The following is a 22,427-nucleotide window of genomic DNA, read 5'->3' on the forward strand; positions in this document are numbered from 1 at the left end:
GAGACTCATCTTAGACACAGGGACACAAAGAAATTGAAAGTGAAAGGATGGAAAAAATATTTCATGCAAGCTACTGCTGAAAGAAAGCAGGAGTAACAATATTAATCGCAGGTAAAATAGACTTTAAATGCAAGGAAGTTATGAGAAACAAAGAATGCCACTACATGCTCATAAAAGGGGCAATTCAACAAGAAGAAATAACAATCATATATGTTTATGCACCCAATCATGGTGCCACAAAATACATGAGACAAACGCTGGCAAAGCTAAAGGAAGCAATGGATGGTTCCACAATAATTGTGGGAGTCTTCAACCCATCACTCTCTCCTATAGATAGATCAACCAGACAGAAAACCAATAAGGAAATTGAAAACCTAAACAATCTGATAAATGAATTTGATTAAACAGACATATATAGAACACTACATCCCAAATCACCAGGACACACATTCTTCTCTAGTGCTCATGGAACTTTCTCCAAAATAGATCATATGTTGGGACATAAAACAAGCCTGAATAAATTAAAAAGAATGAAATTATTCAAAGTACATTCTCTGACCACAATGGAATGCAATCAGTAGTCAATAACTATCAGAGACCTAGAAAATTCACGAATACCTGGAGGTTAAACAACACACTCCTAAACAATCAGTGGGCTAAAGAAGAAATAGCAAGAGAAATTGCTAAATATATAGAGAAGAATGAAAATGATAACACAACATACCAAAACCTGTGGGATGCAGCAAAAGCAGTACTGATGGGGAGATTTATAGCACTAAATGCATACATCAAAAAGGAAGAAATAGCTAAAATCAAAGAACTAATGGAGCAACTGAAGAAGCTAGAAAATGAACAGCAAACTAATCATAAATGAAGCAGAAGAGAAGAAATGACAAGGATTCAAACAGAAAGAAATGATATAGAGAAGGAAAAAAACAATAGAATAAGTGACACCAAAAGTTGATTCTTTGAGAAGATCAATAAGATTGACAAGCCCCTAGCTAGAATGACAAAATCAAAAGGAGAGAAGACCCATATAAACAAAATAATGAATGAGAAAGTTGACATTACTGTGGACTCCAAAGAAATTAAAAATATTATGAGTATACTATGGACAAATGTATGCCAACAAACTGGATAATGTAGAAGAAATGGACAATTTCCTGGAAACATATGAACAACCTAGACTGACCAGAGAAGAAATAGAAGACCTCAACCAACCCATCACAAGCAAAGAGATCCAAGCAGTCATCAAAAAACTTCCCACAGATAAATGCCCAGGGCCAGATGGCTTCACAGAGAATTCTAACAATCTTTCCAAAAAGAACTGACACCAATCTTACTTAAACTCTTTCAAAACATTGAAGAAAATGTTACACTACCTAACATATTTTATGAAGCTAACATCACTCTAATACCAAAAACCAGGCAAAGATGCCACAGAAAAGGAAAACTACAGTCCAGTCTCCCTAATGAATATAGATGGAAAAATTCTCAACCAAATACTTGCAAATCGAATCCAAAGACACATTTAAAAAATCATACACCATGACTAAGTGGGGTTCATTCCAGGGATGCAAGGATGGTTCAACATAACAAAATCAATCAATGTATTACAACACATTAACAAGTCAAAAGAGAAAAATCAAATGATCGTCTCAGTAGACATTGAAAAAGCAATTGACAAAATCCAACATCCCTTTTTGATAAAAACACTTCAAAAGGGAGAAATTGAAGGAAACTTCCTCAATATGATAAAAGCATATATGAAAAAACCCACAGCCAGCATAGTACTCAATGGTGAGAGACCCAAAGCCTTCCCTCTAAGATCAGGAAAAAGACAAGGATGCCCGTTGTCACCACTGTTATTCAACATTGTGCTAGAAATGCTAGCCTGGATAATCCAGCAAGGCAAAGAAATAAAAGGCATCCTAATTAGAAATGAAGATGTAAAACTGATGATGATATGATCTTATATCTGGAAAACCCTCAGAAATTGATGATAGAGCTACTACAGCTAATAAACTAATTTAACAAAGTAGCAGGGTACAAGTCAGTAATGTTTCTATATGCTAGAAATGAACAAAGTGAAGAGAAACTCAATGTTGTAGTTTGCTAATGCTGCTGGGATGCAAAACACCAGAAATGGATTGGCTTTTACAAAGGGGGTTTATTTGGTTACAAAGTTACAGTCTTAAGGCCATAAAGTATCCAAGGTAATGCATCAACAATCGGTACCTTCCCTGGAGGATGACCAATGGTGTCCAGAAAACTTCTGTTAGCTGGGAAGGCACATGGCTGGCATCTGCTCCAAGTTCTGGTTTCAAAACGGCTTTCTCCCAGGGTGTTCCTCTCTATGCTTTAGCTTCTCTCCAAAATGTCACTCTCAGTTGCTCTTGGGGCATTTGTCCTCTGTTAGCTTCATCAGAGAAAAAATCTGCTTTCAAAAGCCATCTCCAGAATGTCTCTGTAAACTGTAGTTCCTCTTTCAGCTCCCATGAATTCTTCAAAGTGTCCCTCTTAGCTGTAGCAAGCTCACTTCTGTCTGAGCTTATCAAGTGTTCTAGTGAACTAATAAAGTCCCATGAGGAATGGGTGGGGACACATCTCCATGGAAACTATCCAGTTAGAGTCATCACCCACAGTTGGGTGGGTCGCATCTCCATGGAAACACTCAAAGAATTACAATCTAGTCAACACTAATATGTCTGCCCACACAAGATTACATCAAAGATATTGGCATTTTGGGGGACATAATACATTCAAACCAGCACATGCCATCCTCTGGACCCCAAAATGATATGATCTTTCAATATACAAATAATTCATCCCATTGCAATATCATAAAAACTTAAATCGTTTCAGTAACAATAGGTAAGTACAAGATCCCATAAAAATCAACAGGTGTGGTTAGTCCTAAGGCATAATGCCCCTTCTAGCTGTGGATCTGTGAACTTAGAACAACTTTTTTACCACCAATATACAAAGGAGGGGCAATTATTGGGTAAACATTCCCATTGCCATAAGGAGAAACTGAAAGGAAAACAGGATTAACAGGACCAAAACAGTTCCTCAAACCCACAGGGCAAATTCCATTAGGTTTCAAAGTATTAGATATTTACAGAATGACATTTCATCCTTGGGGCTTGAGAGTGGGAGTCTAATCCTTCATAAGGGTATTTTTGGCAGCCCTTTCATCTCCAAAAGCTGGGGTGGGTGCTCCAACATATCCACACATTGGGGAGACCACCTTTTTGGCCCCATCCTCCTCAAATATTGGGGCAGCATCTGGATTCTCTTCCAACTCTTGGGCACATGTCAACCCCTTCAGAAGAGTGGGGTGGTGGCCCAGCTCTCCCCAGAATCCTGGGAATGTTCTTCACCCTCTTTGAGGCCTGAGGTGGCAACACATTTCCTGAACATCAAGTTGGAAGGCACACCCCCAACCTCCAGGGCAAACTCATCCTTTCCATGCATGTGGACCACTCTGCTCTCCCAACCTGAGACCTCTTGACTCCAGACCTCAACCTCCATGGCTCTTTCTTTGAAGAAATTTTTCCTTCAATATATTCCTTCTCTGTTTCCTCCACTCCAGACCAGCAGTGGCTCTGTCTATAAAGATCTCACAAAAATTCCATTGGCTTCACATGAAGCACACGGGGGTCAAAGCCATCAGACAATAGGACATTCCACAAATCCTTTCTGGATAACTCCATCTCCAATTTTTGGCTTGTAGTGGAATGGTGGTTGGGTTCCATGTTTGGTTAAATTCTCACATTGGGCTGTAACTTCTGGGCTTCTACCTTCTGGAAGCCTGGAATTTTCCAAACCATCAGTTTCTTGTTTCTTTGAACCCAAGGGTTCAGTTCTAAGTTTATCTCTCTCTGCTCTCATTTTATTGTAAGCTTCAAGGAGAAGCCATGCTAGATCCACAACTTTTAGTTTTGAAATTTCATCAACTAAGTATCCCAGCTCATTGTTTTCAACTTCTCCACTCCATCAACACCAGGACTCAATTTTGCCACATTCTCTGCCACTTTAAAACAAGGATCACCTTTCTTCCAGTGGGCAATGACACATTCATCATTTATGTTCAAGGCCTCTTTAGAAGTATCTTTAGAGTCCACGTTTCTACCAACAGTCTCTTCAAAGCAGTTTACATCTTTTCTATCAAGATCCTCAGAATTCTTCCAGAATCATCCCCTTACCCATTTAAAAAGCCATTCCAGCATGTGTGGTATTTGGAAATTCAGCAGCACCCCACTTCTCTGGTACCAAAATATATTCTAGTTTGCTAATGCTGCCAGGATGCAAAACACCAGAAATGGATTGGCTTTTATAAAGTGGTTTATTTGGTTACAAAGTTACAGTCTTAAGGCCATAAAGTGTCCAAGGTAATTCATCAACAATTGGATACCTTCACTGGAGGATGGCCAATGGTGTCCAGAAAACCTGTTATCTGGGAAGGCACATGGCTGGCATCTGCTCCAAGTTCTGGTTTCAAAATGGCTTTCTCCCAGGATGTTCCTCTCTATGCTTTAGCTTCTCTCCAAAATGTCACTCTCAGTTGCTCTTGGGACATTTGTCCTCTCTTAGCTTCTCCAGAGCAAAAGTCTGTTTTCAACAGCCATCTTCAAACTGTCTTTCATCTGCAGCTCCTCTCTCAGTTCTTGTGTGTTCTTCAGCGTGCCCCTCTTAGCTGCAGCAAGCTTGCTCTTTCTGTCTGAGATGATATAGTGCTCTAGTAAACTAATCAAGGCCAATGCTTAATGGGCAGGCCCATGCTTCCATGGAAACTATCCAATTAGAGTCATCACCCACAGTTGAGTGAGTCACATCTCCATGGAAACACCCAAAGAATTGCAATCTAATCAACACTAATATGTCCACCCACACAAGATTACATCAAAGATAATGGCATTTTGGGGGACATAATTCATTGAAACCAGCACACTCAAAAAAAATACCATTTTCAGTAGCAATTAAAAAATCAAGTACCTAGGAATAAACTTAACCAAAGATGTAAAAGACCTATACAAAGAAAACTACATAACTCTACTAAAAGAAAGGGAACTTAAAAGATGGAAAAATATTCCATGTTCATGGGTTGGAATGCTAAATGTCATTAAGATGTCATTTCTACCCAAACTCATCTACAGATTCAATGCAATCCCAATCAAAATTCCAACAACCTACTTTGTAGACTTGGAAAGCTAGTTATCAAATTTATTTGGAAAGGGAAGATGCCTTGAATTGCTAAAGACACTCTAAAAAAGAAAAACGACTTTGAAGCTTATTTTAAAGCCACAGTTGTCAAAACAGCATGGTACTGGCACAGAGATAGATATATTGATCAATGGAATTGAATTGAGAATTTGGAGATAGACCCCCAGATCTAGAGCTGACTGATATTTGATAAGGCCCCCAAAACCACTGAACTGGGACATAACAGTCCTTTCAACAAATGGGGCTGAGAGATTTGGATATCCATATCCAAAAGAATGAAAGAGGGCCCCTACCTCACACCCTACAAAAAATTAACTCAAAGTGGATCAAAGATCTCTATATAAAAGATACTACCATAAAACTCCTAGAAGATAATATAGGTAGACATCTTCCAGACCTTGTATTAGGGGGTCCCTTCCTAGACCTTACACCCAAAGCACAAGCAACAAAAGAAAAAATATATAAATGGGAACTCCTCAAACTCAGAAGTTTCTGTGCCTCAAAAAGGCTGAAGAGGCAGCAAAATCAATGGGAAAAAATTTTTGGAAACCATGTATCTGACCAAAGACTGATATCTTGCATATATAAAGAAATCCTACAACTCAATTACAGTAGTACAGACAACCCAATTATAAAATCGGCAAAAGATATGTAGAGACAGTTCTCTGAAGGGGAAATACAAATGGCCAAGAAACACATGAAAAAATGTTCAACATCACTAGCTATTAGAGAGATGCAAATTAAGACCACAAAGAGATACCCTCTCACACCAATAGAATTGCTGCCATTAAACAAACAGGGAACTACAAATGTTGGAGAGGATGTGGAGAAATTGGAACTCTTATTCATTGCTGCTGGGACTGTATAATGGGTCAGCCACTCTGGAAAACAGTCTGGCAGTTCCTTAGAAAACTAGATATAGAGTTACCCTTTGATCCAACAATTGCACTTCTCAGTATATACCCGGAAGATTTGAAAGCAGTGACATGAACAGATATCTCCACACCAATGTTCAATAGCAGCATTATTCACAATTGCCAAGAGACAGAAACAATCCAAATGTCCTTCAACAGATGAGTGGATAAATAAAATATGGTATATACCCACAATGGAATACTATGCAGCAGTCAAAAGGAATGATGTCATGAAACATATGACAACTTGGATGAACTTTGAAGATGTAATGCTGAGCAAAATATGCCAGGCACTAAAAGAGAAGTATTATATGCTACCACTAATGTCAACATTGAAAACTGTAAAGTAAATGGTTTATAATGTAGAAAGTAGGGAACCCAGTGACAGAGAGCAGTTAGTGAAGGGGGATTGATAACCCAATAAGAACAGATAAGCTATCATGGGTTAATTTAATGTTCTGGGAATGCTGAGTAATGGCTATGGTTTGTTAGTTTCTGCTGGGTATGATAGGTACAAGTTCACAGAAATGTTGCTGTAGTAGGTTACTTTGTTAGGGTAGAGTAGGAACATGTTGGAAGTAAAGTAGTTATTTTAGGTTAGTTGTCTTTTTCTTATTCCCTTGTTTTGGTTTGTTTGAAATTTTTTTTATTGTATGTTTAAAAAATTTTTTGATATAGTTAATAGTTAATTAAAAAAAAAAAACATTGAAAAAATATGCAGTGCCCCCCTGAGTTGTTGGGGGAGAATGCAGGGCTGTTGGGCTTTCCCACCTTGATGGTTGCTTGTGTGCTCACAGACATTGGGTCTAGTGGTTTGATGGGCTGAACCCTCAATCACAGGACTTGCCCTTGAGAAAACTGTTACTGCAAAGGAGAGGCTATGCCTGCTTATAATTGTGCCTGTCTTCTCCTGAATGCCTCTTTGTTGCTCAGAAGTGGCCCTCTCTCTCTAGCTAAGCGAACTTGGCAGATGAAGTCACTGCCCTCCCCCCACATGAGATCTGACACCCAGGGGTGTAAATACCCCCAGCAATATGGAATATGACTCCCTGGGAGGAATCTGGACCTGGCATCATGGAATGGAGAGCATCTTAACCAAAAGGGGGATGTGAAATGAAATGAAGTAAGTTTCAGTGGCTGAGAGTTTCCAAAAGGAGCTGAGAGGTCACTCAGGTGGGCACTCCTGTGCACAATATAGATAACCCTTTTAAGGTTCTAATGAATTGGAATAGCTAGAATTAAATACCTGAAACTAACAAAGTACAGTCGAGAACCCTTGAATCTTGAAGACATTTGTGTTACAATGTAGCTTATGTGGGGTGATGATGTGATTGGGATTGCCATATGGACCACACTCACCTTTGTCCAGTGTATGGATGGATGAGTAGAAAAACGGGGGCAAAAAAAAAAAGGCACCCAGTGTTCTTTTTTACTTTAATTTTTCTTTTTCCCTTCAATTTTTATTCTTATTGCTTTTGTGTGTGTGGTAATGAAAATGTTCAAAAATTAATTTTGATGATGAACGCGCAACTATATAATGGTACTGTGAGCAACTGACTGTATACTTTGTATGACTGCATGGTATGTGAATATAGCTCAATAAAATTTAATTTAAAAAAAGACTGTCAGACAATAGGACTTTCCACCAATCCTTTCTGGATAACTCCATCTCCAATCCTGGCTTGTACTAAAATGGCAGTCAGGTTCCATGTTTTGTTAAATCCTCATGTGGGGCTGTAGCCTCTTGGGTTTTACTTTCTGCAAACCCAGAATCTTTGATACCATCAGTTTTTGGTTTCTTTTTACCCAAGAGTTCATTTCTCAGTTTCTCTTTCTCCACTTGGATTTTCCTATAAGCTTCAAGAAGACGCCAGGCTACATGTTCAACTTTTAGTTTCATAATCTCATCAGCTAAGTATCCCAGCTCATCACTCTCAAATTCTTCTTCCATCTGACACCAGGACTCAATTTTGCCAAATTCTCTGCCACTTGAAAACAAGGGTCACCTTCCTTCCAGTTTGCAATGACACATTCAACATTTCTGTTCAAGACCTCATCAGAAGTATCTTTATGAAGAGTCTCTTCAAAGCAATCTAGGCCTTTTCTATCAACTTCCTTACAATTCTTCCCGAATCTTCCCCTCATCCATTTAAAAAGTTGTTCCAACATGTTTCATATTTGCAACTCAGCAGTATCCCACTTCTCTTGTACCAAAATCAAGAACCACTCTTGGTACCAAGTTGTATTAGTTAGGGTTCTCTTGGGAAACAGAATCAACAAGAGATATATATATATATAAATAAAAGATTTTGTAAAAGTGTCTCGCACAACTGTGGGGATACACCAGTCCAAATTCTATAGGGCAGGCAGTGAATGGCAACTCTGATGAAGGTGTTCTATGAACTCCTCTGGCAGCAAACTGGCTACTCCAGTGAAGGTGTTTGATGAACTACTCAAGAGACGCTTCACTGGCTGGCCAAAGAAGTGAAGGTACTCTACTTTTCTCACTTAAAAGTCTTCAACTGATTGGATTAAATTGAGCCAATTGAGCACTCTCATTGCAGAAGACATGCTCTTTGTTGATTTAATCAGTCACAGCTGCAGCCAACTGACTGATGATTTAATAAACCAACCTTTTGGTTTATTAACCAGCCACAAGTGTCCTTGCAGTAACAGCTAGACCAATGCTTGCTTGACCAGACACCTGGACACCATCACCTGGCCAAGTTGACACATGAACCAAGCCATCACATTTATCTTGTAAATCCAATCAAGGTGAACAGTATGTTCCCCATGATATGAATCCCTGATTAGGTTCGGTATCTATGCAATCAGGGTTTTTTCCCTGGAATGCATCACTCGGATTTATTAAGTGTTTTTCCCTATATAAAGGGAATACAAATACAGGTTGAATTCTTCCATAGACAAATAATCTGAATAGTTCAGAACTTTGGGAGGAGAGAAAAGTACTATTCTGTGGAACTTGCCTCAGAATTGAGTTGACTTCAATATCCCCTCTTAATTTTTGAATTCTGGGAATTTTCCAAACAATGAGATGTGAGCTGGCCTTACCCATTTCCATTTTATAAATACTGTTAATTCCATATATTGTTCTATCAAATTAGTACCATTAAATATTTAAATTTTATTGTACGTGAGTTTTTACTTCCTTGGGTTCTGAAACTTTAGAAATGGGAGAAAGGAGAGGATAACATTGTGTCTTGAGATATGTTAATATTGCTTGAGGAGTACCTTGCAGAATACAAGAGTTAGGCATGACTAGAATAGGTTGAATACACTCAGGGAACTGAGATGTCAGGGAAGTCTAGGCAAAAGCAAGTTACCAAAAGGAGGTTATGTTCCAACTCTTTGTTACCTAGGTATATATTTAGACCCACAGACTGGATTTATTTATGGGGAGCTCATTAGAGCTGGTAGCATGATGTATTTAAGAGGAATCTTCAGTGATACTAGTAAGTCACCATTTCAAGCAGTGACAGGAAAGGTTAAAAGTGCTCATGGGGTTTGTTAGTGAAAGGAGGAACAGTATATCAGGCATACAAGAGGAAATTCATACAGGAACATTTTGTTCTAAAATAGAAGACAAAATGAATTGAAATCTTTAGAGGATTGAGTACGATTATAGTAGAGGTTGCTGGTAAAGATTTCAATTTTAATCATTAATATGGTTTCTGAAATAGGGAAGGCAGGAATTCAATTGGGGACAATCAATCAGGAATAACTTGCCCCTTCAATGAGAGAAAGTGGATATAATTGCAGGAATAATTGTAGAGATTTTGGTGCTAAACTGGGATGATTTGTCAAATTACATCATTAATTTGATTATTAAGAGTTTAATATATCCACTGAAGGAAATGTGAAATATGAGAATATGTGAGATTCAAAAACTATAGGACTTGAAGTGATTATAGAATGTGGAAGATTGATTCAATTATCAAAGTATATCTGAAAGCTCTAGGAATTGTGACTACATTTCAACCTAAAGCAATAGCTTACTGTTGTGCTGTGTCAGATGCAGTAATGGACAAGACCAATAATTAGAGTCACCTTCCATGGCAGCAGATCTGTAAGTGTTCAGATATTTATTGATTGGGTAAATACAGAGACATCAGAAATATTGTTCTCAGGAAGTATATAAAGTAAATTAACCTTTATCATCAGAGTTAGTATGAGGATTAAACTTAAAAAATATGTAATTCTCCAAGTATATTTAATACAACCATATTTTCTCTGGACTTCAGGTATGAATGGGTAAGTTAATCCTACTTTTGTTTATGACACATTATCACTTTGCCTGAAATATATGTAATTGTTAATATTTTAGAGGAGAATTTACCTTATACACCTTCATTCACATATATCATGAACTGTGGGATGTTACAGCTGATGATTAATATAGGAAAACATTTCAGCTACCACTTCCCAAAAATGTCAAACAAAGCAGATAGATTTTCTCCCAAATCTCTTCATTCTATATATTCTGTGCCTCTTTATCCTATGAGGACTGTGGGACTTGACAATGATGTATAATTCTGCTTTTTCTGATGCAGAAGATTTTCATGATTATATTTGCCTGATGGGATCCAAATTGATCAGAACATTGAGTAGTTCAATCCCATATTCAGTTTCTTGATTCATATCTGGGCTGGCTTGGATACATTATGTCCCCCAGAAGCCAATTTTAATCCAATATTGTGGGGTATTTGAATTAGGTTGTTTCCATGGAGATATGACTCACCCAACTGTATGCAAAACATTTTGATTAGATATTTCCATGAAGGTATGGCCCCACACATTCAGTGTGCATCTTGGATGACTGGAGTCCTTTAAGAGACACTTGGGGGCTGACAGAGATGGTAGGAGCAGACCTAGATGCTTGATAATGCTGGGGCATGCTCAGAGATGCAGGCAGAAGGACACTTGGAAATGCTAAGTGATGAAAACCAGAGTTTTCCCTACAGTAGCTAAAGGAACAGCAGATGTGAGCCATGTGCCTTCCCAGATGACAGACATGTTCTGGATGCCATCGGCCATTCTTCAGTGAAGGTATCCTGGTGTTCATGCCTTAGTATGGACACCTTTATGGCCTTAGAACTGTAAATTTGTAACCAAAGAAACTCCCTTTATAAAAGCCAATCTATTTCTGGTATTTTGTATAACAGCAACATTAACAAATGAACAATGTCTGAATCCATTGGGCTGAGATCTAGAATTGAATATTGAGGGTGTTACATTGTTTTACATCACATGTGAAAGAACTAAGATGATTTAGGACAAGTGTACCCAGAATGGTACGTGAAGTTTAGAGCAGGGAGGGAGAGTTCACAGGACAGGGATGGATGTTGGAGAACCAGTGCTAATTCATCAGCCAATCATAACTATGAGAAATTCCAGACTGCCTTCTCTGATGGTGGAGACCTAATTCCATATGAGACGTAGGTCAGGAGTTCCCGTGTTTTGAAATCAGGAAGGAAATTAAAAGTCTGTGAACACTCTGGTATAATTCACACATACAATTCAGTGATTTTCATGTTCTTATCTATAAAATTAAGGTATTCGTATCTTCATTATGTTCTAGAGAAGTCAGGAACTCCTATGTCTTGACCCTGGGGCAGACCTTCCTCTATTTCTCCTGAAGCACACTTAATGTTCCTGATAGTAAGATTGGATTTACTCCTAGATGAAGGGTTTGGAATTCATGACATGCAAGTCTGGAAATTGTGGTCAAAACTTGAGTTTGAAGGCTTCTCTCTCCTTTTTCAGCTTTGCTCACCTACTGCTTGTCTCATTTTGAGTGAAATTCCAGAGAAAGACAGTTGTCAGCTGAGCTATTGACAATGCAACCACAGGTGAGTAGGGAATTATTCTTTAACTGAAGTTACACCATTTTTACCAGCAGATGGGGAGGTTTGTACATTTTGCAATAGTCAAAAAAAAAAAAAAAAACCTGCAGTTTTCCTTAATTTGTTGTTCCCAATTTCCCAACTTCAATTTTTTTAAATCAATTGTATTCAAATTTTATCAACAGATGGAATGTGTAGCAGTATTGTTCCCTTAGGTAGAATAAAATTTATGGCTCTGAAAATTTTTGAAGATTTCAAGAGACCACAAGCCTTGAACAGGCAGAGGAAATGAAAATATAAGAGGAAAAGTGAGCTGGTGTTATAGGCTCCAGAAAATCTTGAGAATGGGTGTTCTACCACAGGAATGGTCAGACCAGGGCCATTTTTCAGCACAACCATCTCAAGGGTCTCTGACTTGTGATCCTGAACCAGCTGTATCACAAGCACCTGAGTTATATAGAATTGAGGGAGGCAGTGCTTACTAACCCAGAGTTCGGTATGAAACCTGTTCATTTCTCCAGAATTCTAGATATTGCTTCAAAGTCCCCTGCCATTTTAATGAATAATAGACCAGTGAATTGAATTTAGTTTGAAGTGCTTCATTCATTAGCACACTGGATCTGTATAAATGCATGACAATCGAACAATTCTGGAAATGAGAGGAAAATGAGGTCATCCATACTCAAGAATAATCTAACCATAGTCATATTTTTAAAGTGATGTATCATGGATATTTCTTACCTTATGATGAGTCTGTAGATTACTTGAAATTAGTAGAAGAATATTTTAATTATGGATGCTCTAGAACAAGTATTAAAATCAGCATCAAGATGTCATACTTCGAAGTCTATTGGGAAATTTCCAGGTGTATATCACACCACATATCAGATGGTATTCTTTACACTGGAGTTGTAACTATTCAGAATATCTGTGTGACTGTGAGTGTATCTGAAAAGCATATGGTAGTTCAGCATTGAGAGTGATCTTACTTGAATTCCAAACAGATTTTCAGCTTTAGAAACACAAGTCTTTGCTTCATCACTTTTAGCATCAGGACTTTGGTAAAGAATGTTTTTGTGTGAACCCAAATTTCTATGATGTTTTAAGGAGTTACTGACCTTCAAAGATGTAGCCATAGACTTCAACCAGGAAGAATGGGCATTGCTAGACACATCTCAAAGAAACCTGTTCAAAGAAGTGATGCTGGAGAATATCAATCATCTTGTCTCAGTAGGTGAGTCTCTGAAAATTTATCTTTCCTTGATATGTATCTATCATCTATCTAATCTATCTACCTATATATCTATCATATCCCATATGTCATTTATTTACAGTATCTAGATCAGCTTCTCAATATTGTATGATTTTATATGTTTTTACTTTTATGTTTTATATTATATATACATTTAAACACATACAACCACTCAAATGAAATGTTTTCTAATTGTTTACTTACATCTTCACCTCCATAGCATTTAATCTTCTTGACCAAAACTTAGTGTGATTCTTAAATCTCAATCTCTAGCACTCAGTGCAGTGCTGATAAGTCAATGAATAATTTTTGAATGGATAAATAGGTGACTAGACATTTTGAAAAACATTTTCTGCTCTAAGGGCTATGCTGAGGCTTCAGAACACAATTCTAAAAAGACCATAAATATAATTTTCCATGTAGAATTTAGATTGTTTTGGTAGAGTCTATGCTTATTGGATTATTTTTTAAAATAACCAACTGTGGAAACAATTTCTCCCCATTTATAATATGGCAGATTCTGCAGTCTCGCTCTGAACTTGTACATCGACAGCAACAGAGGTCCCCACTTTAATGGGAACAGGTCAAGAGTTACCCTTTTGATGGTGAAATATTATCAGTGTTTTGTGTGTTCAAAGTACTTTTGCCTTGCTGACTTTCAGTGTGTACCTTTTTCTTTGGTAGCTTGCCATGGACTTGATAATGCACTATTAAGACTTAACTCAAAATCCAGTTATCTTTTTCCCTACAAACAGGATATCAGGTCTGCACATCACATGTGGTTTCCCGGTTGGCACAAGAAGAGGAAGTGTTGAGAGAAGGAATGAGATTTCTCCAAAACCAGAGTCCAGGTGAGCTCTAGGAATGTGTGCATCAATAGTGGAGAGGTCTCATCAGTTAGTATGTCCTTGGAAATATCAACTTAAGGTTTCTTTAAGCAAGATGTGATTTCTGAAGCATAGTCAGGCATAAGGGGGGATTTTCTTCATATGTGGTCATTCTATACACTTTATCAAGCTCTATTCACATGTCTGACTTTGGGAAAGAGATATTCATGTACTATTAGAATTAATAGTACACAATGAGCCTTGTCCTGGTCTTACTCTTGTAAGATATGCTCCCTTTTTACTTCTCTGAAATCCCAACTTCTTTTTATTTTTCTCTCATTTCCATCCTGAAAATCTTCTCTGATTTATAATGTCATATAATGTTTTCTTCTGCCTAGAGTATTCCTTAATTTGATATTCTTTCCAAGCCAAATGTCAGTGTTTGAACATACTGACAGGGATATTTGGGACATTCCAACATTTTCATTCCCATAATGCTACTCTAAACTTACTTTGCTTTTTTCCCCAGTAACTATAGGCAGGAAAAGTGACTGTAAAAAGCAAGAAATAATATTCATGCAACCTACCAGTGGGAAAGACAATTCTAACATCATGTCATTGGTAAGCTTCATTGGTGTGAACCCTAGTTTTCCCAATAGATACCTGGGGATTGAATAAATTAGGAATTTAGCTTTAATTAATGTTAGGGTTAAATGCTAATCCAACAAAAATCTGTTATAGTTGGAATTTAGAGACAAATTAAACTGAACACAAATATCTAGACTGAATTCTTATGAAAACCTGATTGAATGATGTGTATATGAAACTAACATGGAAACAATTTTAATCACTGAGGGATTAGTTGAGAAATATGTTGGGAAATGAAGAATTGTATGTATATGGACAAATGTTTTACAATCTCTTATCTAATCCCCACAACAGATACCTCATACTCAAAAGAATTCCTTTCAATGTAATTACTTGCAAGAGGATTCCACTCTCAGACCCACAGTGACTCTACATGCATTAATTCCCATGAGAAAGAAGCCATATTTAAGCAAACCACTTGGAGAAGACCTCAGTGATGATTCACCTTTTAATCAACATAAGCAGATTCACACTAGTAGTAAATCATATGAAGGCCATCAAAGTGTTAAAACCTTTACTAAAAGCTCTGGCCACAGACGGTACAAAGGAAGTCAAACAGGAAATCAACCATATGAATGCCTTCTATGTGGGAAAACTTTCATTAGTTTTTATAAACTTAGAAGACATGAAAGAATACACACTGAAGAGAAACCCTATGAATGCCATACCTGTGGGAAAACCTTCAGTCAAAATTCTTATCTCAGGCAACATGAGAGAACTCACACTGGAGAGAAACCCTATACATGTCACCTATGTGCAAAAGCCTTCAATCAATATTCTTATCTCAGACAACATGAGAGAACTCACACTGGAGAGAAACCCCATAAATGCCTTTTATGTCAGAAAGCCTTTCGTCAATATTATCATCTCATACGACATGAGAGAACCCACACTGAAGAGAAACCCTATGAATGTCATACCTGTGGGAAAACCTTCAGTCAAAATTCTTCTCTTAGACGACATGAGAGAACCCACACTGGAGAGAAACCCTATGAATGCCATACCTGTGGGAAAACCTTCAGTCAAAATTCTTATCTCAGACAACATGAGAGAACTCACACTGGAGAAAAACCCCATAAATGTCATATATGTGAGAAAGCCTTCCGTCAACATTTTCATCTCATACGACATGAGAGAACCCACACTAATGAGAAACCCTATGAATGCCATACCTGTGGGAAAACCTTCAGTCAATATTGTTATCTTAGACTACATAAGAGAACACACTCTGGGGAGAAACCCTATGAATGCCATACCTGTGGGAAAGCCTTCATACGTGGTTCTCATCTAAGAGAACATGAGAAAGCTCACACTGGAGAGAAACCCCATAAATGTCATGTATGTGGGAAAGCCTTCAGTCAAAATTCTTCTCTTAGACGACATGAAAGAACACACACAGGAGCTGGTCGGCATGCCCTGCACAGAAACCCAGCCCTGTTTTGGCTGAGATATATGGACAACCCAGCAGTTCAAGAGAGCTCTGAAACAAACACAGGTCTTGCTAGTTGGCAGAAAACGGAGCACCACTGGGAGCCAGCAGATCTGTATTACCACAAACAGTAAACTTGTTGGGGTGCCCTGTGCCTACCTCCCATCCCTGTGGCAGGCCATTATGGGTATCTGATTTTGGTGTAAGAGTGGGGGACAGAGCCAATCTGACCACTGGCCAGTGAGGGAAACAGAAAAGATAGAGATCAAAGAAAACCAACAAGAAAACCCTAGGCAAAAGAGAGAAAACAACCTCCAGAATAAACTAATCAAGAAAATCAGATGCCTAGACAGCAAAAAATCACAAGCCACAACAGGAAATGTGAAGATTTGGGCCAAAGGAAGACGCTAACACCTCAACTGAGACTCTAGAGTTCAAACAACTAATTAAAAATATTCAAACAAATCTTCTAAATCAAATCAAGTTGAAAGAAAATTTGACAAAACAGATGAAGGTTATAAAGAAGTCACTGGGTGACCATAAGGAAGAGGTAGTAAGCTTCAAAAAACAAACGGCTGAATTTATGCAAATGAAAGGCACAATAGAAGAGATGTAAAACAACATGGAGGCATGCAACACCAGAGTTGGAGAGGCCAAAGAAAGGATTAGTGAGCTAGAGGACACTGAAAGATGACTGAGTATGGTTGAGAAAGAAAGTTTAGGGGCATTGTGCCAGTTGGATATATTACGTCCCCACAAAAGCCATATTCTTTAATGTAATCTTGTGGGGGCACATGTATTAGTGTTAATTAGGTTGGAATTTTTTGATTGAGTGTATCCATGGAGCTGTGACTCAATCAACTGTGGGTGAGACATTTGATTAAATTATTTCCATGGAGATATGGACCCTGCCCATTCATGGGGGGTCTTGATTTAAGTACTGGGGTCTATAAAAAGCTCACAAATAGAAGAAGCTCGGAGCAGCTGAGCAGGACATTTGGAAGAGCAGCCGAAGGAGGCTTTTGGAGAGCTGCTGGCTGAGAACTGGAGATGCTTGGAGATGCTGACAGAAGGATTTTGGAGATGTTGGGCTGGAAGATGAAGCCCAAATTTTACCCTGGGATATGCTAAGACAGGATCCCCAGGCACTTAGAATCATCCTGGGAGAAAGAACCAAAAATGCATAGAAGTTGAGAGAGGAACTGAAACACAACCTGGGATCAGCAGACACCAGCCATGTGACTTCCTAGCTAACAGAGGTTTTCTGGATGCCACCAGCCATCCTTCAGTGAAGGTTTCCTCTCGTTGATACCTTTGTTTGGATACTCTCATGGCTGTAGAACTGTAAATTTGTAATCTATTAAACCCCCTTTATAAAAGCAAACCCATTTCTGGTATTTTGCATAATGGCAGAATTAGCAAACTGTAACAGGCATGTAAGACATGAGAAGGAAAGATATAAAGACTGGGACAGTATGGCTTAGTGAAACCTAGAGTGGGCAATGATTGTGATAAGTGGACAATATATAAGAATGTTTTTACATGAGGGAGAACAAATGAATGTCAACTTTGTAAGGTGTTGAGAATGGGATGGCACTGGGGGAAAATTCAATCAATACAAACTAGAGTCTATAGTTAAAAGTAATGTTGTAATACATTTCCATTGATTGTAACAAAGGCAATATACCAAACTAAAAGTCTATAAGAGGGGGATATAAGGGAGGTATATGGAATTCTTGGTATCAGGGTTGTCTGACCTTTTTATTGTATTTTATTTTATTTTTTCTTTTGCATTTTTTAGTCATGATTTTTTTTCTTATTCTCTTTTTCACTTCTTCCTCTTACTTTGTGGAGGGTTTCAAAATGTCCTCATATGGATAGTGGTAGTGAATGCATAAATAACTATGTGATTATACAGGGAAACTTTGATTGTTTACTTAGGAGGGAATATATGGTGTGTGAATAAAACTGTTTAAAAAATAAACAGGGATACAAGTGTTGCTTAAGAAAATGTAGACAGAGGGGTGTACCTAATCACTGTTGGTGGGATAGTAGAAAGGTGCAACCCATCCAAAGGGCAGTGTGGAGATTCCACAGGAAGCTCCATATGGTCATGCATCCCTGTTATTGGGTATATACTTGGAATAACTGAAAACAGGGACATGAATGGACATTTGCACAGTGGGGTTTATGGTGACAGTGTTCATGATTCACAGTGGATGGAGGTGGCCTAAGGGTACACTGACTGAGCAATGTAATGGCAAACTGTGGTATATACATACAATGGAAATTTGAGCTGCTACAAGAAGAAATGAAGTTGTGAGATATGCAACTAGGTGAACAGACATTGAGGACAATACATTCAGTGAAGTAAACCAGAAATGAAAAGAAAAACATTATGCCTAATATGGACCAACTATAATGTGCAAACTCTGAGAATTGAATCTGAGAGCATATGTTATCAGGGAAGGCTTATGGTAAAAGTTCCTAGATTGTAAGCTATTTACAGCAGCTACATCTATTCCTGAGTTGTAAAGGCTATTTCTAAATTCTAAGATACTGAACTCTTTGCATATAACCTGGTCAGTCCCTGGAACTTTGGGTGTCTGTGTGACTTGCAAATAATGCAAGCCTGATAGAGAAAACTCCAACAAACTCTTTTCCTCCTCAGATCCACACATCTGCCAATTTAAGTGTTCCACATTTACGATATCATTCTATATCTATTCATCTATCTGTGTATCAATCCATCCATCTCTCTCTATGTGTATATATATATACATATATGTATCTGAATATTTGATTATCAATACACTTCCTACAAAATTGAGAATAGATTGTATAAATCATGAGCCTTCATGTCTTAATACTGTCATGTAAATTTCCTAGGAAATAGGTTATTCACTTATGTAACCTTCTTAAGGACAGTTATCAAACTCAAGAAATTTAACAATGATGATAATGTTTAAGTCTATATTCCAATTTTTTCATTTGTCCAAATAATTTCCTTTGTTACCTTTTCTCCTCCCTTGTTAGATCACATCAAAAATCACATTTTTCACCATCTCTTTAGTTCCTGCTTTTGTTTTACTTGTGGGAATATATACACAACATAAACTTTCCCACATCAACCACTTCCAGGCATAACATTGGGTGGGATGAATCACATTCATAATGTTGTGGTACCCTCATCAACATCCATTAAACTTTCTCATCTTCTGAAAGAAAAACACCATACACATTTTATAGAAACTCCCCATTCTCTACCCTGGCAACATATACTCTTTTTATCTCTCTGGATGAGATTGTGTGTTCTCTGATATTTTCTTTGTAATTACCATAGGCTTAAATTTAACATTCTGAATCTATAACTGAGTTTGGATGGCTTGTCCACTGTGTGCATCCTGATTGCATCCCTTAGGCCACCATCAAAGTGATTAGGCTAGACATAAATGCTCCCAGTAGGTGCATGAGTGTTACACTGCTTCCTCTCTTACCAGGACCAGAGACTCATGCTGGGAGTATGGGCCTGCTTCATGCTAAACTGGTGAGGGGATGGGGTGGAACCATCCAGGGTGCCATGAGATCCTACCATTTTCAATATGCCTTTTCCTAAGTTAGCACTCACCCTGTTACTGCAATCCTTTAACTGTATTCTGGAGCTTTGAAAAAGGTGTTTCTGCCAATTCTTGCTGGTTGTTCAAAGCTTTTACTAGATGACTCAGCCCTGAAGTTTCTCATTATGTCATCTTGATTGGGGCAGGGACTGTGACAAATTGATTTTTGACAAGGGTTACAAGTCCACTCAATGGTAAAGAACAGTCTCTTCAACAGATGATGCTGGGAAATTTTGATATATATATATATTCAAATGAATGAAAGTGGACACACATCTCACAGTATAAACAAAAATTAACTCAAATGGATCAAGGGACTAAATATATGAGCTAAAAGCATAACACTCTTAGTAGATACTTTTCCAAAGAAGGGCCAATATGGATATGAACATCTTTACCCATTAGGGAAATGCAAATCAAAAATGAGATACCAATTCACACCCACTAGAATGGCTATTACAAAGGAAAATAAAACAGAAAATAACATTTTGGGCAATAAGTGGAGAAATAAGAAAATTTATAGCAATGTGAAATAGTACAGCCACTGTAGAAAACAGTTTGCATTTCCTCAAAAAGTTTTACAGAGAGCTACCATATGACCCAGCATTCTCACTTCTAGGTATTTACCCAAATGGGATTAAAATCTGGACTCAGATATCTGTACACTAATGTTGAAAGCCAGAATTTGGAAACAATCCAAGTGTCCATCAACTAGTGAGTCAATAAACAAATTGTGGTATATTCATACAATGAAGTATTCAGTCATAAAAAGTAATAAAGTTCTATTATATGTTAAATCATAGGTTATCCTTGTGGACATGTTGGGTGTAATAAGACAGACAAAAGGACCATATTGTATGATTTCACTTACATGAAATAACTAGTATATACAAGTTCATAGTGGAAGAAATTAGATTACAGGTTATCAGGGATGAGGGAGAAGGGTAATAGGGAGTTAATTCCTAATGGTTAGAGTCTGCTTGGGTGATGGAAACTTTTTGGTAATCTGGTGGTGGTAGAACAACGTGAATATAATTGATACCACTGAATTGTATACTGAAAAGTCATTAAAATAGAAAATTTTATGTTTATATATGTAATTATTTTTCCATAATGAAGGAAAAATGAAAGCTCCCCAGGAGTTGCACCCTAATTTCAAAACAAACAAAAACAAAACAATAACTGACTGAAGCAAAAGTAACAATATTTGAAGTGACATGTAGAAATCAAAACAAAAGTTTGTTGCTTAAAATAAAATTAATAATGTTTTATGGAAATCTGACTAAAATATAGAACTAAAATATAGAATGACCTTTGTATGAAGACTTGGAAAGGGGAATAAGAGAATGCTTTTGCAATTTTCCTATTTGTTTAGTCTACAAAGATAGTTCAATGAGCTAAAGGAATATATTTTAAATCCTAAAGCAATCACTTAAATGGAAAGAACTGCATTTATGAAGTCAACAAAAATAATATAATGGGGTAATAGAAATATGCAACCCAAAGGAAGGCAGGAAAAGAAGAAAAGGGAGAGAATGCAGATAGAACTAGTAGAAAACAGATGACAAAATAGTATACAAAAACCCAACTACTTGAATGATAACATTATATTTAAATGGTGGAAATGTCCCAGTTAGGAGATTGAGATTTTATGATTGGATAAAAAAGCAGACCCCAGCTTTATGCTGCCTATAAGAATTTCATTATAAATGTAGAATAAATATTTTAAAAAGTAAAAGGACATGAGGCCAGGTAAGATGGTGGCATAGGGAGAAGTGGAATTTAGTTTGTCCCCTACAGCAACTAGTAAATAGCCAGGAACAACTAGAAAATACTCTGGAAAAACTGATGGGGGTCAACCATAATGACATCATACACCAGTCAGGAATGAGTGGAGTGGCTGAGGTTGCAGCATACAATTGCAAGTAAAGCACCCCAAACAGCAGAGTTCATGCCCCTCCCCCACTGGCACAGTAGGCTGAGTTGCAAAGCTTTGCTGTGGGAAAAAGCAGTCCCAGCCAATCTCCAATTGCAGTTCTAATTAAGAAATTTGGACTACTGAATACATGCTACAAGCACAGATAAACCCAGAGCAAGCAGGAAAGGAGCCAAGGGGTTTACCCTGGCAGAGAGGAGGCAGGGCCGATTTAAAAAAAAACATAAATAAAAACAGAAGCTTTTGGAGCCAGCTGAGCTCAGAATACTGGAAAAGGGCTGTGTCCCAAGTAAAGGGGCACACAGAACCAGGTGCCAACTCTTTCTCACCTGGTGGGCTGGTACTGGCTCTGAAAAGGGGTCTTCTTGCTTTTTCCTTTTTTTGTCATATTCTAAGTAGCTCATTAGAGAAAGCCTCAGGCATTTTCAGTTGTTAGCATTGATACAGGGAAGGGTGAAGTTACGATATTCAAAGAAAAACTCAAGTGTAGGAAACAATTCCCCAAGAGGCTTACCTTGCGTAAGAAAAGGGGCCAGGGCCCAGCTTAAGTGATGGCCCTACCTCAGAGAATTCAGGCCACAGGCCTAGGAGACAAAAAAGAAACAGCTTAACCTTAGTTTCTGACACCTTTGGTCCCTGGGCAGGACAGAGTTCACTGAGAATTAAATATGCTGCACCTCATTACACTGGTGGGGAGATCCTAGCTAAGTGCCA

General features: G+C 37.9%; 1 protein-coding gene across 2 annotated transcripts in view; it reads left to right on the top strand.

The window, feature by feature from the left end:
• The window catches only part of LOC119539557 (zinc finger protein OZF-like), a 93,775-nt gene extending 75,965 nt beyond the window's left edge, over nt 1-17,810 (top strand). For both annotated transcript variants that reach the window (XM_037843253.1, XM_037843254.1), the window contains exons 2-6: nt 11,925-12,010; nt 13,112-13,238; nt 14,012-14,107; nt 14,613-14,704; nt 15,026-17,810. In XM_037843253.1, the coding sequence (XP_037699181.1) occupies nt 11,999-12,010; nt 13,112-13,238; nt 14,012-14,107; nt 14,613-14,704; nt 15,026-16,294 (1,596 nt within the window). In that variant the 5' untranslated portion in view covers nt 11,925-11,998 and the 3' untranslated portion in view covers nt 16,295-17,810. The remainder of the gene's footprint in view (nt 1-11,924; nt 12,011-13,111; nt 13,239-14,011; nt 14,108-14,612; nt 14,705-15,025) is intronic.
• Nucleotides 17,811-22,427: the final 4,617 nt, after the last annotated feature.

Source organism: Choloepus didactylus, chromosome 7 (genome assembly GCF_015220235.1).
Source record: "Choloepus didactylus isolate mChoDid1 chromosome 7, mChoDid1.pri, whole genome shotgun sequence".
Classification (NCBI taxonomy): Eukaryota; Metazoa; Chordata; class Mammalia; order Pilosa; family Megalonychidae; genus Choloepus; species Choloepus didactylus.